At 51.4% G+C, this 15,623-nt stretch overlaps 1 protein-coding gene across 2 annotated transcripts in view; it reads left to right on the forward strand.

Moving 5' to 3' along the window:
- BCL7C (BAF chromatin remodeling complex subunit BCL7C) overlaps positions 1 to 15,623 on the forward strand; it is a 56,262-nt gene that overhangs the window by 2,635 nt on the left and 38,004 nt on the right. The window contains exons 5-6 of one of the 2 annotated variants that reach the window (XM_003280445.3): positions 2,700 to 2,785; positions 3,663 to 3,858. In XM_003280445.3, the coding sequence (XP_003280493.1) occupies positions 2,700 to 2,785; positions 3,663 to 3,788 (212 nt within the window). In that variant the 3' untranslated portion in view covers positions 3,789 to 3,858. Of the gene's footprint in view, positions 1 to 2,699; positions 2,786 to 3,662; positions 3,859 to 15,623 lie in introns of those variants that run through there. The other variant, XM_003280446.4, reaches the window with a different exon arrangement.

The following is a 15,623-nucleotide window of genomic DNA, read 5'->3' on the forward strand; positions in this document are numbered from 1 at the left end:
CCTCAGAATAACATGGGACACATAGTAGGTGCTCAGTAAATATCTGTTGAGTGAATAAATAATAGCAATAGTCATAGGGGTGATTAATAATAATAGGAATAACAACAGCTAGTATTTATTGAGCTCTTACTGTGTGCCAGGCGCCCTGGTAAACACTTTACGTGGTTGGGTTTTTTTCTTTTTTTTTTTCTTTGAGAGAGTTTCGCTCTTGCCAAGGCTGCACAATCTTAGCTCACTGCAACCTTCACCTCCTGGGTTCAGGCAATTCTCCTGCCTCAGCCTCCTGGGTAGCTGGGAATATAGGTATGAACCACCATGCTCGGCTAGTTTTGTATTTTTAGTAGAGTTGGGGTTTTGCCATGTTGGCCAGGCTGGTCTCGAACTCCTGACCTCAGGTGATCTGCCCGCCTTGGCCTCCCAAAATGCTGGGATTACAGGCACGAGCCACCATGCCCAGCCTTTTTTTTGTTTGTTTTGAGATGGAGTCTTGCTCTGTTGCCCAGGCTGGAGTGCAGTGGTGCGATCTTGGCTCACTGCAACCTCTGCCTCCCAGGTTCAAGCGACTTCTGCCTCAGCCTCCCATGTAGCTGGGATTACAGGCATGCCACCACGCCTGGCTGATTTTTGTTTTTTTGTTTATTTGTTTGTTTGTTTTTGAGACGGAGTTTCATTCTCGTTGCCCAGGCTAGAGTGCAATGGCACATCGCAGCTCACCACAACCTCTGCCTCCTGGGTTCAAGCGATTCTCCCGCCTCAGCCTCCTGAGTAGCTGGGATTACAGGCATGCACCACCATGCCCCGCTAATTTTGTATTTTTAGTAGAGACGAGGTTTCTCTGTGTTGGCCAGGCTGGTCTCAAACTCCCGACTTCAGGTGATCCGCCTGCCTCAGCCTCCCAAAGTGCCGGGATTACAGGTGTGAGCCACCATGCCTGGCCTAATTTTTGTATTTTTAGTAAAGATGGAGTTTCACCATGTTGGCCTGGCTAGTCTCGTACCCCTGACCTCAGGTGATCCACCCGCCTCGGCCTCCCAAAGTGCTAGGATTACAGGTGTGAGCCACCGTGCCCAGCCAACACTTTACGTGTTTCTCATTTAATTTTCACTACAACCTTGTAAGGGCGATGATCGTGTTATGATCCCTATTTATAGATGAGGAAACTGAGACCCAGAGAAGTAACTCAGCCAGTGAGCCAGCATCTTGGGCCTGGGTCCTCATCAGCTCTGCTTTTTTTTTTTTTTCCTTTGAGATGGAGTCTCACTCTGTCACCTAGGCTGGAGTGCAGTGGCACAATCTCGCTCACTGCAACCTCCGCCTCCCAAGTTCAAGCAATTCTCCTGCCTCAGCCTCCTGAGTAGCTGGGATTACAGGTGCACAACACCACGCCCAGCTAATTTTTGTGTTTTTAGTAGATACGGGGTTTCACCATGTTGGTCAGGCTGGTCTTGAACTCCTGACCTCGTGATCCACCTGCCTTGGCCTCCCAAAGTGCTGGGATTACAGGCTTGAGCCACCGCGCCCAGCCAGCTCTGCTTTCTTCCATGCAGTCAAACCCATCTGATTGGCACCTCTTCCTCCCAGGCCCCGCCCTGGCCTTCCCATTTCTCACCCGGTTTTGGTTCCAGCTGGTCTTTTCTAGTCACCTCCACACAGCCGCCAGAACAACTTTTTCCTTAATATTTTTTAAGCTTTGCTTTTTTTTTTTTTTTTTTTTTTTTTTTTTTTTTTTGAAACAAGGTCTCACTCTGTTGCCCAGGCTGGAATGCAGAGGTGTGATCATGGCTCACTGCAGCCTTGGATTCCTGGGCTCAGTCAGCCTCCTGAGTAGCTGGGACTACAGGCATGCATCACCATGCTCAGCTAATTAGTGTTATTTTTTATAGAGATAGGGTCTTACTATGTTGCCCAAGCTGGTCTCAAACTCCTAGGCTCAAGCGATCCTCCTGCCTCAGCCTCCCAGAATGTGAAACCCTGTCTCTACTAAAAATACAAAAAATCAGCAGGACGTGGTGGCACATGCCTGTAATCCCAGCTATTAGGGAGGCTGAGGCAGGAGAATCACTTGAACCTGGGAGGTAGAGGTTGCAGTGAGCTGAGATCGCGCCACTGCACTCCAGCCTGGGTGACACAGCAAGACTCTGTCTCAAAAACAAAAACAAACAAAAAGAACACCCTGATGTGGGCCTGTGGGCTGGGTCTGGGTCTAGACAGTGCCAAGCACTTGTATACCTTTGCTAATATAAAAATGGTAGCAAGCATTTATTGAGCACTTACTGTGTGCCAGCCACTGTGCTTTGCCTGCATCCGCTCATCTGACCCTCACAACAGCCACATGAGGTAATTACTATCATTATCCCCATTTTACAGATGGGGAAACTGAGGCCCATGGAAATTAAGTAGCTGGCCCAAGGTCAGGATTTGAACCCAGGCAGTCCAAGCCCAGAATCTGTGGCAAATTAGCACGCACTCTGTGTCACGCGTCATACTTTCCTGTCTGTCCACCGCATCACCCTCGAGCTCCCATGTCAGTGTTCCCTCCTCTGCTTCCTGGGGCACAGCCAGGTTCCTGCTCTGTCCTCTCTGCTCCTGTGGCCCTCTGCCCTCTGTGACTGGGGCCTGTGACCATCTGTTTCCCCCACTGTCTGTGCTGCTGGCACAGAGTGGCTGTTCAGGGGATGTTTGTTACCTTGACGTTCCAGATCCCGGGGGCATAACTGCTGGCAGCACCGATGAACCCCCAATGCTGACCAAGGAGGAGCCTGTTCCAGAACTGCTGGAAGCTGAGGTGAGAGAGGCCAGAAGGCTGGATTCCTGGGTCTTGGAGGGAATGGGGGATCTGGGCAGCTGAAGGCTTGGAGCCTGCATCCTGAGGGCCTGGAGGAGAGGCAGACCTGGGACGGAGCTGAAGGCTTAGGGGCTGGTTTCTTGGGACTGAAAAAGAAAGGGTGTTTCAGAGACAAAGTGCTGAGGGCTGGATCAGGGCTGATTGAGACCATTAAAAGCCTGACAAAGCCGGGCATGGTGGCTCACGCCTGTAATCCCAGCACTTTGGGAGGCCGAGGCGGGTGGATCATGAGGTCAGGAGATCGAGACCATCCTGGCTAACACGGTGAAACCCCGTCTCTACTAAAAATACAAAAATTAGCCGGGCGTGGTGGCACGTGCCTGTAGTCCCAGCTACTCTGGAGGCTAAGGCAAGAGAATTGCTTGAACCCGGGAGGCGGAGGCTGCAGTGAGCCAAGATCGCGCCACTGTACTCCAGCCTGGGTGACAGAGCAAGACTCCTTCTCAAAAATAAATAAATAAATAAATAAAGCCTGACAAAATCATGGCGCTCCTCCATGCATTTTCAAAAAATATCAAAAAATATCTTAACCGTATAATCAGCGTAAGAAAATTCCTCATAAACCTCTGACATTTCTCACGAGGCTACCTTGATGCATTTTCAGAAATATCAAATATCAGGTTCATTCCTCCACACAGTGTCACTGTTGTTGTTGTTGTTTTTGGTGCCTGCTTCCTCTGCATCCTGGGCATCTGGCCCTGGGCTTGCCTCCCGGGCCCAGGAGGGGAGGGGAGTGGAGGCTTTGGAGAAGGCAGAGGCTCGGAGGCTGGACACCTGGGTTCCGTGGAGCTCATGCCTGTCCACCCTTCCTCTCCAGGCCCCTGAAGCTTACCCTGTCTTTGAGCCAGTGCCACCTGTCCCTGAGGCAGCCCAGGGTGACACAGAGGACTCGGAGGGCGCGCCCCCACTCAAGCGCATCTGCCCAAATGCCCCTGACCCCTGAGAAGCCGGCCTGCCTGTCCTGTTGCCCCAGGGGCCCCTTTGGCTTTTTACAAATAAAGACCCTTTTGTAATTTTGTGTCATGTCATTTCCCCGTCAGGGCTGGGGAGGGTCTTTGGAGACAGTTTTGTCTCATGCTCTATTGCTCAGACGTGGTCACTGAGGCTCTGAAAGGACCTTCTTGTAGTCACACCGCAAGGCAGAGTGGGGTGGGGGCTTGAGCCAGGACCCTGCCTCCCAGTACTTCCCGGGTCTGCCCTATCTCCCGACCTTCACCTCCTCCTCTGGGAGGCCCAGGACCCCTCTTCCTGCTCAGCCCTCGCCTGGGCCTAACAATTACCAAAACTCTGGGTAGCTAGGCCATGACTCTTTTTTTTTTTTTTGAGACACAGACTTGTTCTGTTGCCCAGGCAGGAGGGCAGTGGTGCGATCATGGCTCACTGCAGCCTTGACGTCCCACCTCAGCCTCCCAAGTAGCCGGGACCACAGGTGTGTGCCACCATACCCAGCTAATTTTATTTATTTATTTATTTATCAATCACTATTTTTTTTTAGAGAGTTTCGCTCTTGTTGCCCAGGCTGGAGTGCAATGGTGCAATCTCGGCTCACTGCAAACTCTGCCTCCTGGGTTCAAGCAAGTCTCCTGCCTCAGCCTCCTGAGTAGCTGGGATTTGAGGCTCCTGCCACCACGCCTGGCTAATTTTTGTATTTTTAGTAGAGACTGGGTTTTGCCATGTTGGCCAGGCTGGTCTCAAACTCCTGACCACAGGTGATTTGCCTGCCTCGGCCTCCCAAAGTGCTGGGATTACAGGCATGAGCCACCATGCCCAGCCTGCTAATTTTATTTTTTGTAGACATGGAGTCTCGCTACATTGCCCAGGCTGGTCTTGAACTTCTGGGCTCAAGTGTTCCTCCTGCCTTGGCCTCCTAAAGTGTTGGGATTACAGGCGTGAGCCACCACGCCTGGCCTATTCACATTTCATACGTAATAACACAGAGGCCCAGAGGGACTTGGGGGCCTGGGATGACCAACCCATTCCCTGCCCTGAGGAAGCCACTCCTCCACCTGGGAGTGGAGTTTGAGACCAGCTTGAGCAACAAAGCAAGACAAAAAATGAAAAAATTAGCCAGGCATACTGGTGGGCACCTGTAGTCCAAGCTTCTCGGGAGGCTGAGGTGGGATGATTGCTTGAGCCCGGGAAGTTGAGGCTGCAGTGAGTGATGATTGCACCACTGCGCTCAACTCTGGGCAACAAAGCAAGACCCTGTGTCTAAACAAACAAAGGAAATGTAAGGATGCTTCCCACAGCAGCTGCAGTGGTGATGGTGGAGCCAGCACTGTCCAGGGAAGCCAGGCTTGCTGCGATGTAGTGTAACTGTTTCTTATCGCTGCTGTAACAAATTGCCACACATATAGGGGCTTAAAGCCACAGACATTAGCCAGGCACAGTGGCTCATGCCTATAATCCCAGCACCTTGGGAGGCCGAGGTGGGTGGATCACCTGAGGTCAGGAGTTCGAGACCAGCCTGACCAACAAGGTGAAACTCCGTCTTTACTAAAAATACAAAAGTTGGTTGAGGCAGGAGAATCACTTGAACATGGGAGGCGGAGGTTGCCTGGGCAACAGAGTGAGATTCCATCTCAAAAAAAAAAAAGCCAGTTTGGCTGGATATGGTGGCTCACACCTGGAATCCCAGCACTTTGGGAGGCTGAGGCGGGAGGCTCGCTTGAGCCCAGGTTGAGGCTGCAGTAAGATATGATTGTGCCACTGCACTCCAGCTTGCATGACAGAGCGAGACCCTGTATCTTAAAAAAAAAATAGTGAACATGGTAAATTTAAAAAGCTATCTCTTCCAGAGCCACAGCCCTTATTTACCACCTTGCTGTCTCCCCTTTCCACCTCCTCCCCAAGTTCCACACTCTCTTTGTGGAAATCCTTCTACCCCTGGCTCTCAGGCCCCACCTCTGGGGCTCACTGACTCCTCCCCTCTGAGCCTTCATCCGTCCTTGGCCACTCCCCTCTTCCTGGTCTGGGAACTGTCTCTTGCCCTGACCTTGCTTATCTTTGTGCACACTCTCCCTGCTGGGTCCCACCTGCCCTTTGAATCAACAGTTCCTCATTCTCTGACTCTAAGTTCCGCCCCCACCTCCAGACTCCAGGAGCCAAATGGCTGCATCACATCTCCATTGGGATATCCCAGAGACCCCAGCCTCATCCTCCCCACAACCTATTCCTACCATCCCAGGAGCCAGCCGAGATGGTGACACCAGGAGTCAGAGTCACCTTCCAGGAACCACCACGTCCTGTTAGGTCTCTGTCTTAAGTAATTTTCCAGTTAGCCCCTTTCTTCAGGGCAACGCTGCTTTACTAGGTGCCAGCAAAACTAACAGCCTCCTGGTGGGGTTCCCTGCCTCCCTCTTGCCCACCTCCAATCCACGCTCCACCCAGTAGCTGGGCAATCTTTCAGAAACCCAAATCTGTCCATGCCACTGCCCCCAGTTAGAACCTTCCTGTCCTCACTACCTGCAGGATGGAGCCCACAGCCTGCTGCATACCCACACCTGCAGCCACTCTCTGAACTGCTTACAGCCCCCAGATGCCTGCTGCCATCTCTCACCCCTTGGGTTTTGCTCACACTGGCTGCTCCACCAGGAAAGCCCTTCCCATCCCCTCTTCGCCTGGCAGTGCCAAAGCAGTTTTCACGTCTCAGCTTCTGGGGTGTCTCTTCTGCCTTCCCTCAGCCCCTTACCCCTCCTCGGCTGTGTCGTGGAGTAGTGGCTGTTGCTTTGTAGTGGTCCGTGTCTGCGTGGTTCTTTAGCACCAGCCTGGAAGCCCCAGGAGGGCAGAGGATTCCCTTTATTCATAGCAATAGATACTTATTGTGTGCTTACTGTTTGCTGGGCACTGTTCTAGGACCTGAGGATGCAGCATAAAGAACACAGAATAAATGGCCAGGCGTGGTGGCTAGCACTTTGGGAGGCCGAGGCGGGCAAATCACCTGAGGTCAGGAGTTCAAAACCAGCCTGGCCAACATGGTGAATGAAACACTGTGTCTGCTAAAAATACAATAAAATTAGCCAGGTGTGATAGTGGGTGCCTATAATCCCAGCTACTCGGGAGGCTGAGATGAGAGATTCACTTGAACCCGGGAGGCGGAGGTTGCAGTGAGCCGAGATCGCACCAGTGCACTCCAGCCTGGGTGAGTGAGATTCTGTCTCAAAAAAAAAAGAACACAGGAAAAAAAAAATCCCTGCCCTCATGGCACCTGCCTTCAGGCAGTTATATCCTAAGCAGGAAGTTAGAGTGCTCTGGAAAAAGCAAGCACAGAACGGGAGATGTGGAGAGAGCAGGGTGTGATTTTAAGTGGGGGCGAGGCAGGGGCCTCACTGAGGCAAAGGCTGAAGAAAAGCTGGAAGGAGGTGAGGGAGAGAGCCCTGCAAGTTTCTGGGGAAGAGCATTCCAGGCAGAGGGAATGGCCAGGGCAAAGGAGAGCCAGTGTGGCTGGAGCGGAGGGAGGGACGGGCAGGGGAGTGAGTTCAGGTCAGCTGGGCCTCGCAGGCAGGGCAAGCACTTAATCTATCCTTCACACTGGGAGAATGAAAACAAGGGCAGTACTAATCACGCTGGGAAGGCAGGCAGAAGCTGGGCCAGCAGAACTTATGGTCGCCTTGCTCAGAGGCCAGTGTCAGGACTTGGCTTTTCCTCTGGGTATTGTGGAGTGTTCTGAGCAGAAAAGCATAATCAGACTTAGGTTTTGTTCCTAATGTGTGTGTGTGTGTGTGTGTGTGTGTGTGTGTGTGTGTGAGACGGAGTCTCACTCTGTCACCCAGGCTGGAATGCAGAGGCGTGATCTCGGCTCACTGCAACCACTGCCTCCTGGGTTCAAGCGATTTTCCTGCCTCAGCCTCCCAAATAGCTGGGATTACAGGCACCCGCCACCACACACAGCTAATTTTGTATTTTTAGTAGAGACAGTGTTTCACCGTGTTGTTCAGGCTGGTCTCGAACTCCTGACCTCAGGTGATCCACCCGCCTGGGCCTCACAAAGTGCTGGGATTACAGGCATGAGCCAGTGCGCCGGGCCTGCAGGCACATTGTTAATTAGAGCTCAGTATTCGTTCACAGGTTTTTCCCCCCTCTTTGATGTAAAATATCCATATAGTAAAATATATAGGTGTTAATTGCTCGATTCAGTGAATTTTAACAAAAGCATGGTGCCAGGTGTGGTGGCTCACTGGGAGGCCAAGGCAGAAAGATCATTTGAGTCCAGAAGTTTAAGACCATCCTGGGCAACATAGTGAGACCTCATCGCTACAAAAACTTAAAATTTAGCCAGGCATGGTGGTGCACACCTTTAGTTCCAGCTACTTGGGAGGCTGAGGTGAGACGATCACTTGAGTCCAGAAGTTCAACATTGCAGTGAGCTATGATTGTAGCACCGCACTCTAGCCTGGGCAACAGAGCAAGACCCTGTCTAAAAAAAAAATAAAAATAAACAAACCAGAACAAAACAAATGCATACATCTGCATAAGGAAACTGTTCTCAAATACAAAACATCACTATCACTTGCCAGAAAGTTCCCGTTGTCCCCTTCTCATCTCCAACTTCCCATAGTCAACCACTGTTCTTTTTTTTTTTTTTTTTTTTTTTTTTGTATTTTTAGTAGAGATGGGGTTTCACCATGTTAGCCAGGATGGTCTCAATCTCCCAACCTCGTGATCCGCCAGCCTCGGCCTCCCAAAGTGCTGGGATTACAGGCATGAGCCACCGCGCCCGGCCTGTTCTCACTTTTTTTTATAAGACAGGGCCTTGATCTGCTGTCCAGTATACAGTGCAGTGGCATGTTCACAGCTCACTAATTTTTTTTTGTATTTTTTGCAGAGACGGGGTCTCACCATATTGCCCAGGCTGGTCTTGAACTCCTGGGCTCAAGCGATCCACCTACCTCTGCCTCCCAAAGGCTGGGATTACAGGTGTGAGCCACTGCACACAGCCTTTTTGTTGTTGTTGTTCAAATGACTTTAATGATGCCACAATGTCTGTCCTCCCCCAAGTAACTGGGTAAAGTGTTTTTTTTGTTTGTTTGTTTTCGATCATAGCTCACTGCAGCCTTGAACTCCTGGGCCCCGGTGATCCTCCCACCTAAGCTTCCCGAGTAGCTGGGACCACAGGCATGTGCTGCTGCGCCCAACTACTTAATTTTTTTTTTTTTTTTTGAGACTGAATCACGCTCTGTCACCCAGGCTGGAGTGCAGTGGCGTGATCTTGGCTCACTGAAAGCTCCGCCTCCCGGGTTCATGCCATTCTCCTGCCTCAGCCTCCCAAGTAGCTGAGACTACAGGTGCCTGCCACCACGCCCAGCTAATTGTTTTGTATTTTTAGTAGAGATGGGGTTTCACCGTTTTAGCCAGGATGGTCTCGATCTCCTGACCTCGTGATCTGCCCGCCTCGGCCTCCCAAAGTGCTGGGATTACAGGTGTGAGCCACTGCACCCGGTTTTTTTTTTTTTTTTTTTTTTTTTTTTTTTTTTTTTTTTGTAGAGAAGGGGGTCTCTCTGTGTTGCCTAGGCTGGTCTGGAACTCCTGGCCTCAAGGGATCCTCCTGGCCTCACAAAGTACTGGGATTACAGGCGTGAGCCACCACACCTGGCCTGATGGTTTGAAAATAACGGATTGGGTGAACCTGTTCTGGAACTTCATGTAAATAGAATTAAGCAGTATGTAACTCTTTTGCATGTTTTCTTTTACTCAGGCTAATATTCTTGAGGGTCATCCGGATTATTGTGTGGATCAGTAGTTTATTCCTTTTTACTGCTATATTATATTCCATAGGTCAGGATCACTCTGCTGGGTGGAGAAGAGATGGGCCCTGCCAGGGCTCAGAGACTCGGGTGAATGCACCCCAGGGAGATGGGCAGCCTTTTCTTAGGAATTTCTAGAATGGGGAGTCTGTGGCATCGGTCTCCTCAGAATCTGGTAAAACAGAACTACATCAGGAGAATCTAGCATGACCAAGCATCCCTGTTTGCCCAGGACTTTCCTGGTTTTAGCACTGCAGGTTCCATGTCCCAGGAGACACCCCAGTCTTGAGCAAACTGAGATGGCAGATCACCGTCACCCTAGCAGGATCCTGTCACTGCCCTTGGGGCTTCCGGACCCTTTTCACATGATTACATTCTGTTCCTCCTAAGGGCTGATTTTCCTTAAACCCTAAACTGGGCTCCTCTTCTGTTCTAAAACTTCCCATGGCTCCCTATGGCTGTGCCTGGCAACTGAAAGCACATAGTCTCTGGTAGAGGTTCGCAAACGGCTGCATATTGGAATCACCTGAGGAATCATTTAAATATTCTGATGGCTGCCTTCTACCCTCGACATTTTTTTTTTTTTTTTTGAGATGGAGTCTGTCTTTGTCACCCAGGCTGGAGTGCAGTGGCACAATCGTGGCTCACTGCAATCTCCGCCTCCCGGGTTCAAGCGATTCTCCTGCCTCAGCCTCCTGAGTAGCTGGGATTACAGGCGTGTGCCACCATGCCCGGCTAATTTTTGTATTTTTAGTAGAGACGGAGTTTCACCATGTTGGTCAGGCGGGTCTCAAGCTCCTGACCTCGTGATCCACCCACCTCGGCCTCCCAGAGTTGCCAGGATTACAGGCGTGAGCCACCACGCCCAGCCACCCCAGACATTTTTGGTTTTTTTTTGAAATGGAGTCTCGCTCTGTCGCCCAGGCTGGAGTGCGGTGGCACGATCTCGGCTCATTGCAACCTCTGCCTCCCGGGTTCAAGTGATTCTCCTGCCTCACCCTCCTGAGTAGCTGGGACTACAGGCGCCTGCTACCATGCCCAGCTAATTTTTTAATTTTATTTTATTTTTAGTAGAGACGGGGTTTCACCGTGTTAGCCAGGATGGTCTCAATCTCCTGACCTTGTGATCCGTCTGCCTTGGCCTCCCAAAGTGCTGGGATTACAGGCATGAGCCACCACACCTGGCCCCACCCCAGACATTTTTCATTGGTATCATGTGCAACCTGGGCCCTGGGATTTTTTGTTTTGTTTTGTTTTTTTGAGTTTTGAGTTTAGCTCTATCACCCAGGCTGGAGTGCGGTGTCACTGCAACCTCCACCTCCCAGGTTCAAGCCATTCTCGTGCCTCAGCCTCCCAAGGAGCTGGGATTACAGGTGCCTGCCACCACACTCGGCTAATTTTTGTATTTTTAGTAGAGACAGGGTTTCACCATGTTGTCCAGGCGGGTCTCGAACTCCTGACCTCAGGTGATCCACCCGCCTTGGCCTCCCAAAGTGCTGAGATTACAGGAATGAGCCACTGCGCCCGGCCAAGGGCCCTGGGATTTTTAAAAGCTCCTCAGGTGATGCCAACATGCTGCAAAGCTTGGAGCTGCAAGCCTGTGAATGTGATTTGTTTGGCTTACATGGTGTTGAACATGTTGGCAACATTAAAATCAAGTGATTTCATATAAAAATCTGGACTCAGGCCGGGTGACGTGGCTCACACTGTAACCCCAGCACTTTGGGAGGCTGAGGCAGGAGGACTGCTTGAGCCCAGGAGTTGAGGCTACAGTGAGCTATGTGTTGTTACCCTTCAACCTGTGTGACACAGCGAGATCCTGTCTCTACCAAAAATAAAAAAAGAAATCTGGACTCCAGCTACCCTTGAAAGCAGATGTTCTGAGATACTGAGTTTGCCTCCTGGAGTGATCATGGAGCGGAGGTTGGTAGGGTAGGGGGGTGGGGGGTGCAGAACACTGACTGCCCTGCGGGCAGAGCCTCTGCCTTCCAGTCCCCGCAATCCCTACCGCTCCCTGGTGTTCCACTCTCCTCCTTGCTGTTTACTTGCATGGCCTCCAGGCTAATGGCTGAGTTTTGCAGCCAGGCATTCCAGGCCTCCCAGCCTTGACCTCTGCTCACCTTCTCTACCTCCTCACTCCCTGCTCTAGTCATCTTCATCTCAGGTCCTGCCCTCCAGCCACATGGGCTGCTTGGTCCCTTCCACACCTATTTTTGCCCATGGAGTTCTCCCACCAAGTTCCTTATGGTAGACAAGCCCCTGCTGGATTTGGCCCCTGCCCACCTCTCCTGCCCCTTTCCCCAAGCTTTCTTCCAACTCATGCATAGAACTTCTACCACAAGGAAGCTGGCCAGGCTGTTAGCACTCCCGTTCCCTCTGTCTGTGAAGCCCTTTCCTTCCCTCCACCCTCCCCTTCTCTCTCTTATCTCAGGCTTTGGGTTTTATTTCACCTCCTCCAAGGTTCCCTGACCTTCAAACTAGGTCAGGTCCCTGGTTAGTCACTATACTTCCTCTTTCTCACCTCCTTCATCTCACTTCCCCAGCTAGAATAAGGCCACATCTGTCTCATAATCTCTTGTCTTCCTAGGGCCTAGTGTGGTGCCTGGCATACAGTAGGTGCTCATTAATGATGAATGAAAGCAAGCACATCTCCCTTTCTCTACTGGCAAAATCCTAATCCTTTTCTGGTTACATTTCTCCTGTAGCATCCAATTCTGTTCTCGAGACCCAAAAGATCTCTGAGGTCCTGTGATCAATGGAGTTTTAGCTCAGGTCCATTTCACAGTGGGCCCAGTGGATCCCCAGATTTATCCTGTGGTTATTTCCCCAGGCCCAGAGTGAGTGCACTGGTGGCACAGGCATACCCAGCAAGTGGCAGAATCCCCCCATTAGCTGGGTGTCGCTGTGCATGGCGGTGAAGGCAGGGTTGCACCTGGCTGGTGACCCCAGAACCCCTCCGGGTACAGCACAAGGGCAGAGCCCAAGAACTTACTTTCCGTCCTCTTGCATTTGCCTGTGGATTTGCAGTTGGTAATGGCGTTCTTGCCCGGCCCTCCTTTGTTCCTCCAGGCAGCCAGGCAGCTGTGGCGTAGTGAAAGGGCAGGATGCGGGTAGGAATGGAGTTATTCCTGATTCAGACTGATTTGCTATAACTGTGATTTGGGGCAAGTCCCTTCCCCTGTCTAGACCTTAGCTGGCTGCTGCATCTAAAAAATGAAGTCAATAATCTTTTCCTCGTCTTTGGGGTCATCCATCTTTCAACCACATCGGGGCAGCGGGAACCAAGTGCAGAGAATGGCCTTAAAAGCAGTATGGGAACCAAATTTTTGTAAAGTAAATATTTTCAACCTTTATATTTTGGAATCACCAGCGGTATTTATTACGTGCACTCTAGGAAATGGAGGCAATGCAATGCCAAAAACAGAAAGTAAAACTCTGCTGTCCTGTGCCGCGGCCGGGTGGAGGTTTTAATGTCTGTATCTTAAGATCTGGTGAGGGCACGGGTAGGTGCGGCTGGACCGAGTGAAACCAGCCCCGTTGGGCGCCTGGGCTGTCTCAGGGCTGTGCTCGCAGTGGAGACATCTGCAGCTCGGCACCCACAGGCCCCGCGACCCTTCCAACCTTTGTGGCGCTCCGCGGAGACAAAGGCGGGTGGCACAGCCTTGGGAAGGGTTAAGGCCTCCGACGCAGCCCTGACGCGTGCTAGAGCGGCCAGTGGCGGACTTCCGGTTAGGGCGCGGGCGCGCGCCGCGTGTTCCCGACCCGCCGCCGCCGAGACTTCGAGCAACCCAGCCGGGCGCAGGGCTGCACTGTCTCCGTCTGCGGCCTGCAGTACGCGGGTAGGGGATATGTCGCGCGGCCTCGCCTGCGCCGCGGCGGGAGACTCGCATCTAAGCCAGACCCTCCCGCAGGGTCCGCACTCGCGATCTGGGCTGTGGGCAGCATCGTGGCCCCTCGGGGCCTTATAGGGGCGTGAGGATCCCGGGCGAGCTGGGGGCGGGCGGCTTCTTCAGCTCCCTTGCGCCATCGAACCCACTGTATGCCCGTTATGCAGTCAGGAAAGCTGAGGCCGGGAAGGAGGGCGTTACGCTGCAACCGCGGAGACCAGCGCTCCCTCGCGTGGCCGCAGTCGGCAGAGGCGTGGCCAGAGCCATTCCCGGTCTCCAGTGTGGCTGCAAGGGCGGGCGCCCGAGGGCGTTTTGCTCCGGGCCTCCACCCGCGAGCCGACCGTGTCAGGCGCGCCACACATGGCGCTTCTCATTCTCACTGCACCTCACGAGGCAGGAGCTGCCGTTCCCGTGTCACAGACAGAAAAACAGTCTGGGGTGATTTATCCGGAGTCAAGACTCAGGTCTGTGGCTCAGTCGGGAAGGATAGAAACCCAAGCTTCCTCCGAATGGTTCAGAGACCCGACCAAGTTAAATAATAATGGCTCAGGGGTCTTTAAGTCTTCCCCCCGCCCTCCCCTTTTGTTTTTGTTTTGTTTTGAGACTGCCTCACTGTCCCCCAGGCTGGAGTGCAGCGGTGCGATCTCCGCTCCCTGCAGCTTCGACCTCCCGAGGGCTCAGGTGATCCTCTCACCTCAACCTCACAAGTGTCTGGGACTAGAGACACGCGCCACCACGCCCGGCTAATTTTTCTATTTTTTGTAGAGTCAGGATTTCGCTATGTTGCCCAGGCTGGTCTGGAACTCCTGGGCTCAAGCGATCCTCCTGCCTCGGCCTCTGAAAGTGCTGGGATTACAGGCATGAGCCACTGCGCCCGGCTACCCTTTAATTAACTCAAGGAGTTTAATAATTGAATTTAGGCTGGGCTCAGTGGCTCACGCCTGTAATCCTAGCACTTTAAGGGGCCACGGCAGGCAGATCACTTGAGGTCAGGAGTTCAAGACCAGTCTGGCCAACATGGTGAAACTGTCTACTAAAAATACAAAAATTAGACGGATGTGGTGCCATACACCTGTAATCCCAGCTACTCGGGAGGCTGAGGCAGGAGACTCCCTTGAACCCGGGAGGCGGAGGTTGCAGTGAGCCAAGATCGCACCACTGCACTCTAGCCTGGGCCACAGAGCGAGAATCTGTCTCAAAAAAAAAAAAAAAAAAAGATTTGACACCTATACCTTCCTCTGTGTGTGTGTGTGTATACATATATATGTATATATAGAGAGAGGAGGAAACATTATATAATTTTTCCTCATATATATATATATATATATATACACACATTTTTTTTTTTGAGACAGTCTCGCTCTGTGGCCCAGGATATGGAGTGCAGGGACTCGATCTCGGCTCACTGCAACCTCTGCCTCCCGGGTTCAAGTGATTCTCCTGCCTCAGCCTCCCGAGTAGCTGAGATTACAGGCGCCTGCTACCACGCCTGGGTAATTTTTGTATTTTTATTAGAGACAGGGTTTCACTATGTTGCCCAGGCTGGTCTGGAACTCCTGAGCTCAAAAGTGATCTGCCCGCCCCAGCCTTCCCAAATGCCAGGATTACAAGTCTGAGCCATCACACCCGGCCCATATATGCATATTTTAAAATAACACCTTTACTGAGAGAGATGACTCACACACCGTACAACTCACCCATTTAAAGTGTACAGTTCAATGATTCTTAGTATTATCACAGTTTTGCAAATATCACCACAGTCAATTTTAGAACATTTTCATTACCCCTAAAAGAAACCACCCATTAACAGTAACTCCCAAGCCTTCCTCCCACTACAGCTCTAGACTACTACAAATCTACTTTCTGTCTCTACAAAGAGTTGCTTATTTTGGACATTTCATATTAGGGCTTTATGTGGCCTTTTTTGACTGAGATAACCTTTTTGTTGTTGTTTTTAACAAAATCAACTCCTTGAGCTCAGAGCCCTGGCCTGTAATCATAGCCAGCTAGAACTGAACAGCATTGTTTTGGTTTTGTTGTATCTATTTTTACCACTCTCGGGTAAATGATAGGAATTTCTCATTTATGGCAGTGGTTAAAGTTTCCTTTTTGAATACACCTATTTCCATCAAAACGTTAGTTGATAAT

This window comes from Nomascus leucogenys, chromosome 2, assembly GCF_006542625.1.
Source record: "Nomascus leucogenys isolate Asia chromosome 2, Asia_NLE_v1, whole genome shotgun sequence".
In the NCBI taxonomy this organism is placed as follows: domain Eukaryota; kingdom Metazoa; phylum Chordata; class Mammalia; order Primates; family Hylobatidae; genus Nomascus; species Nomascus leucogenys.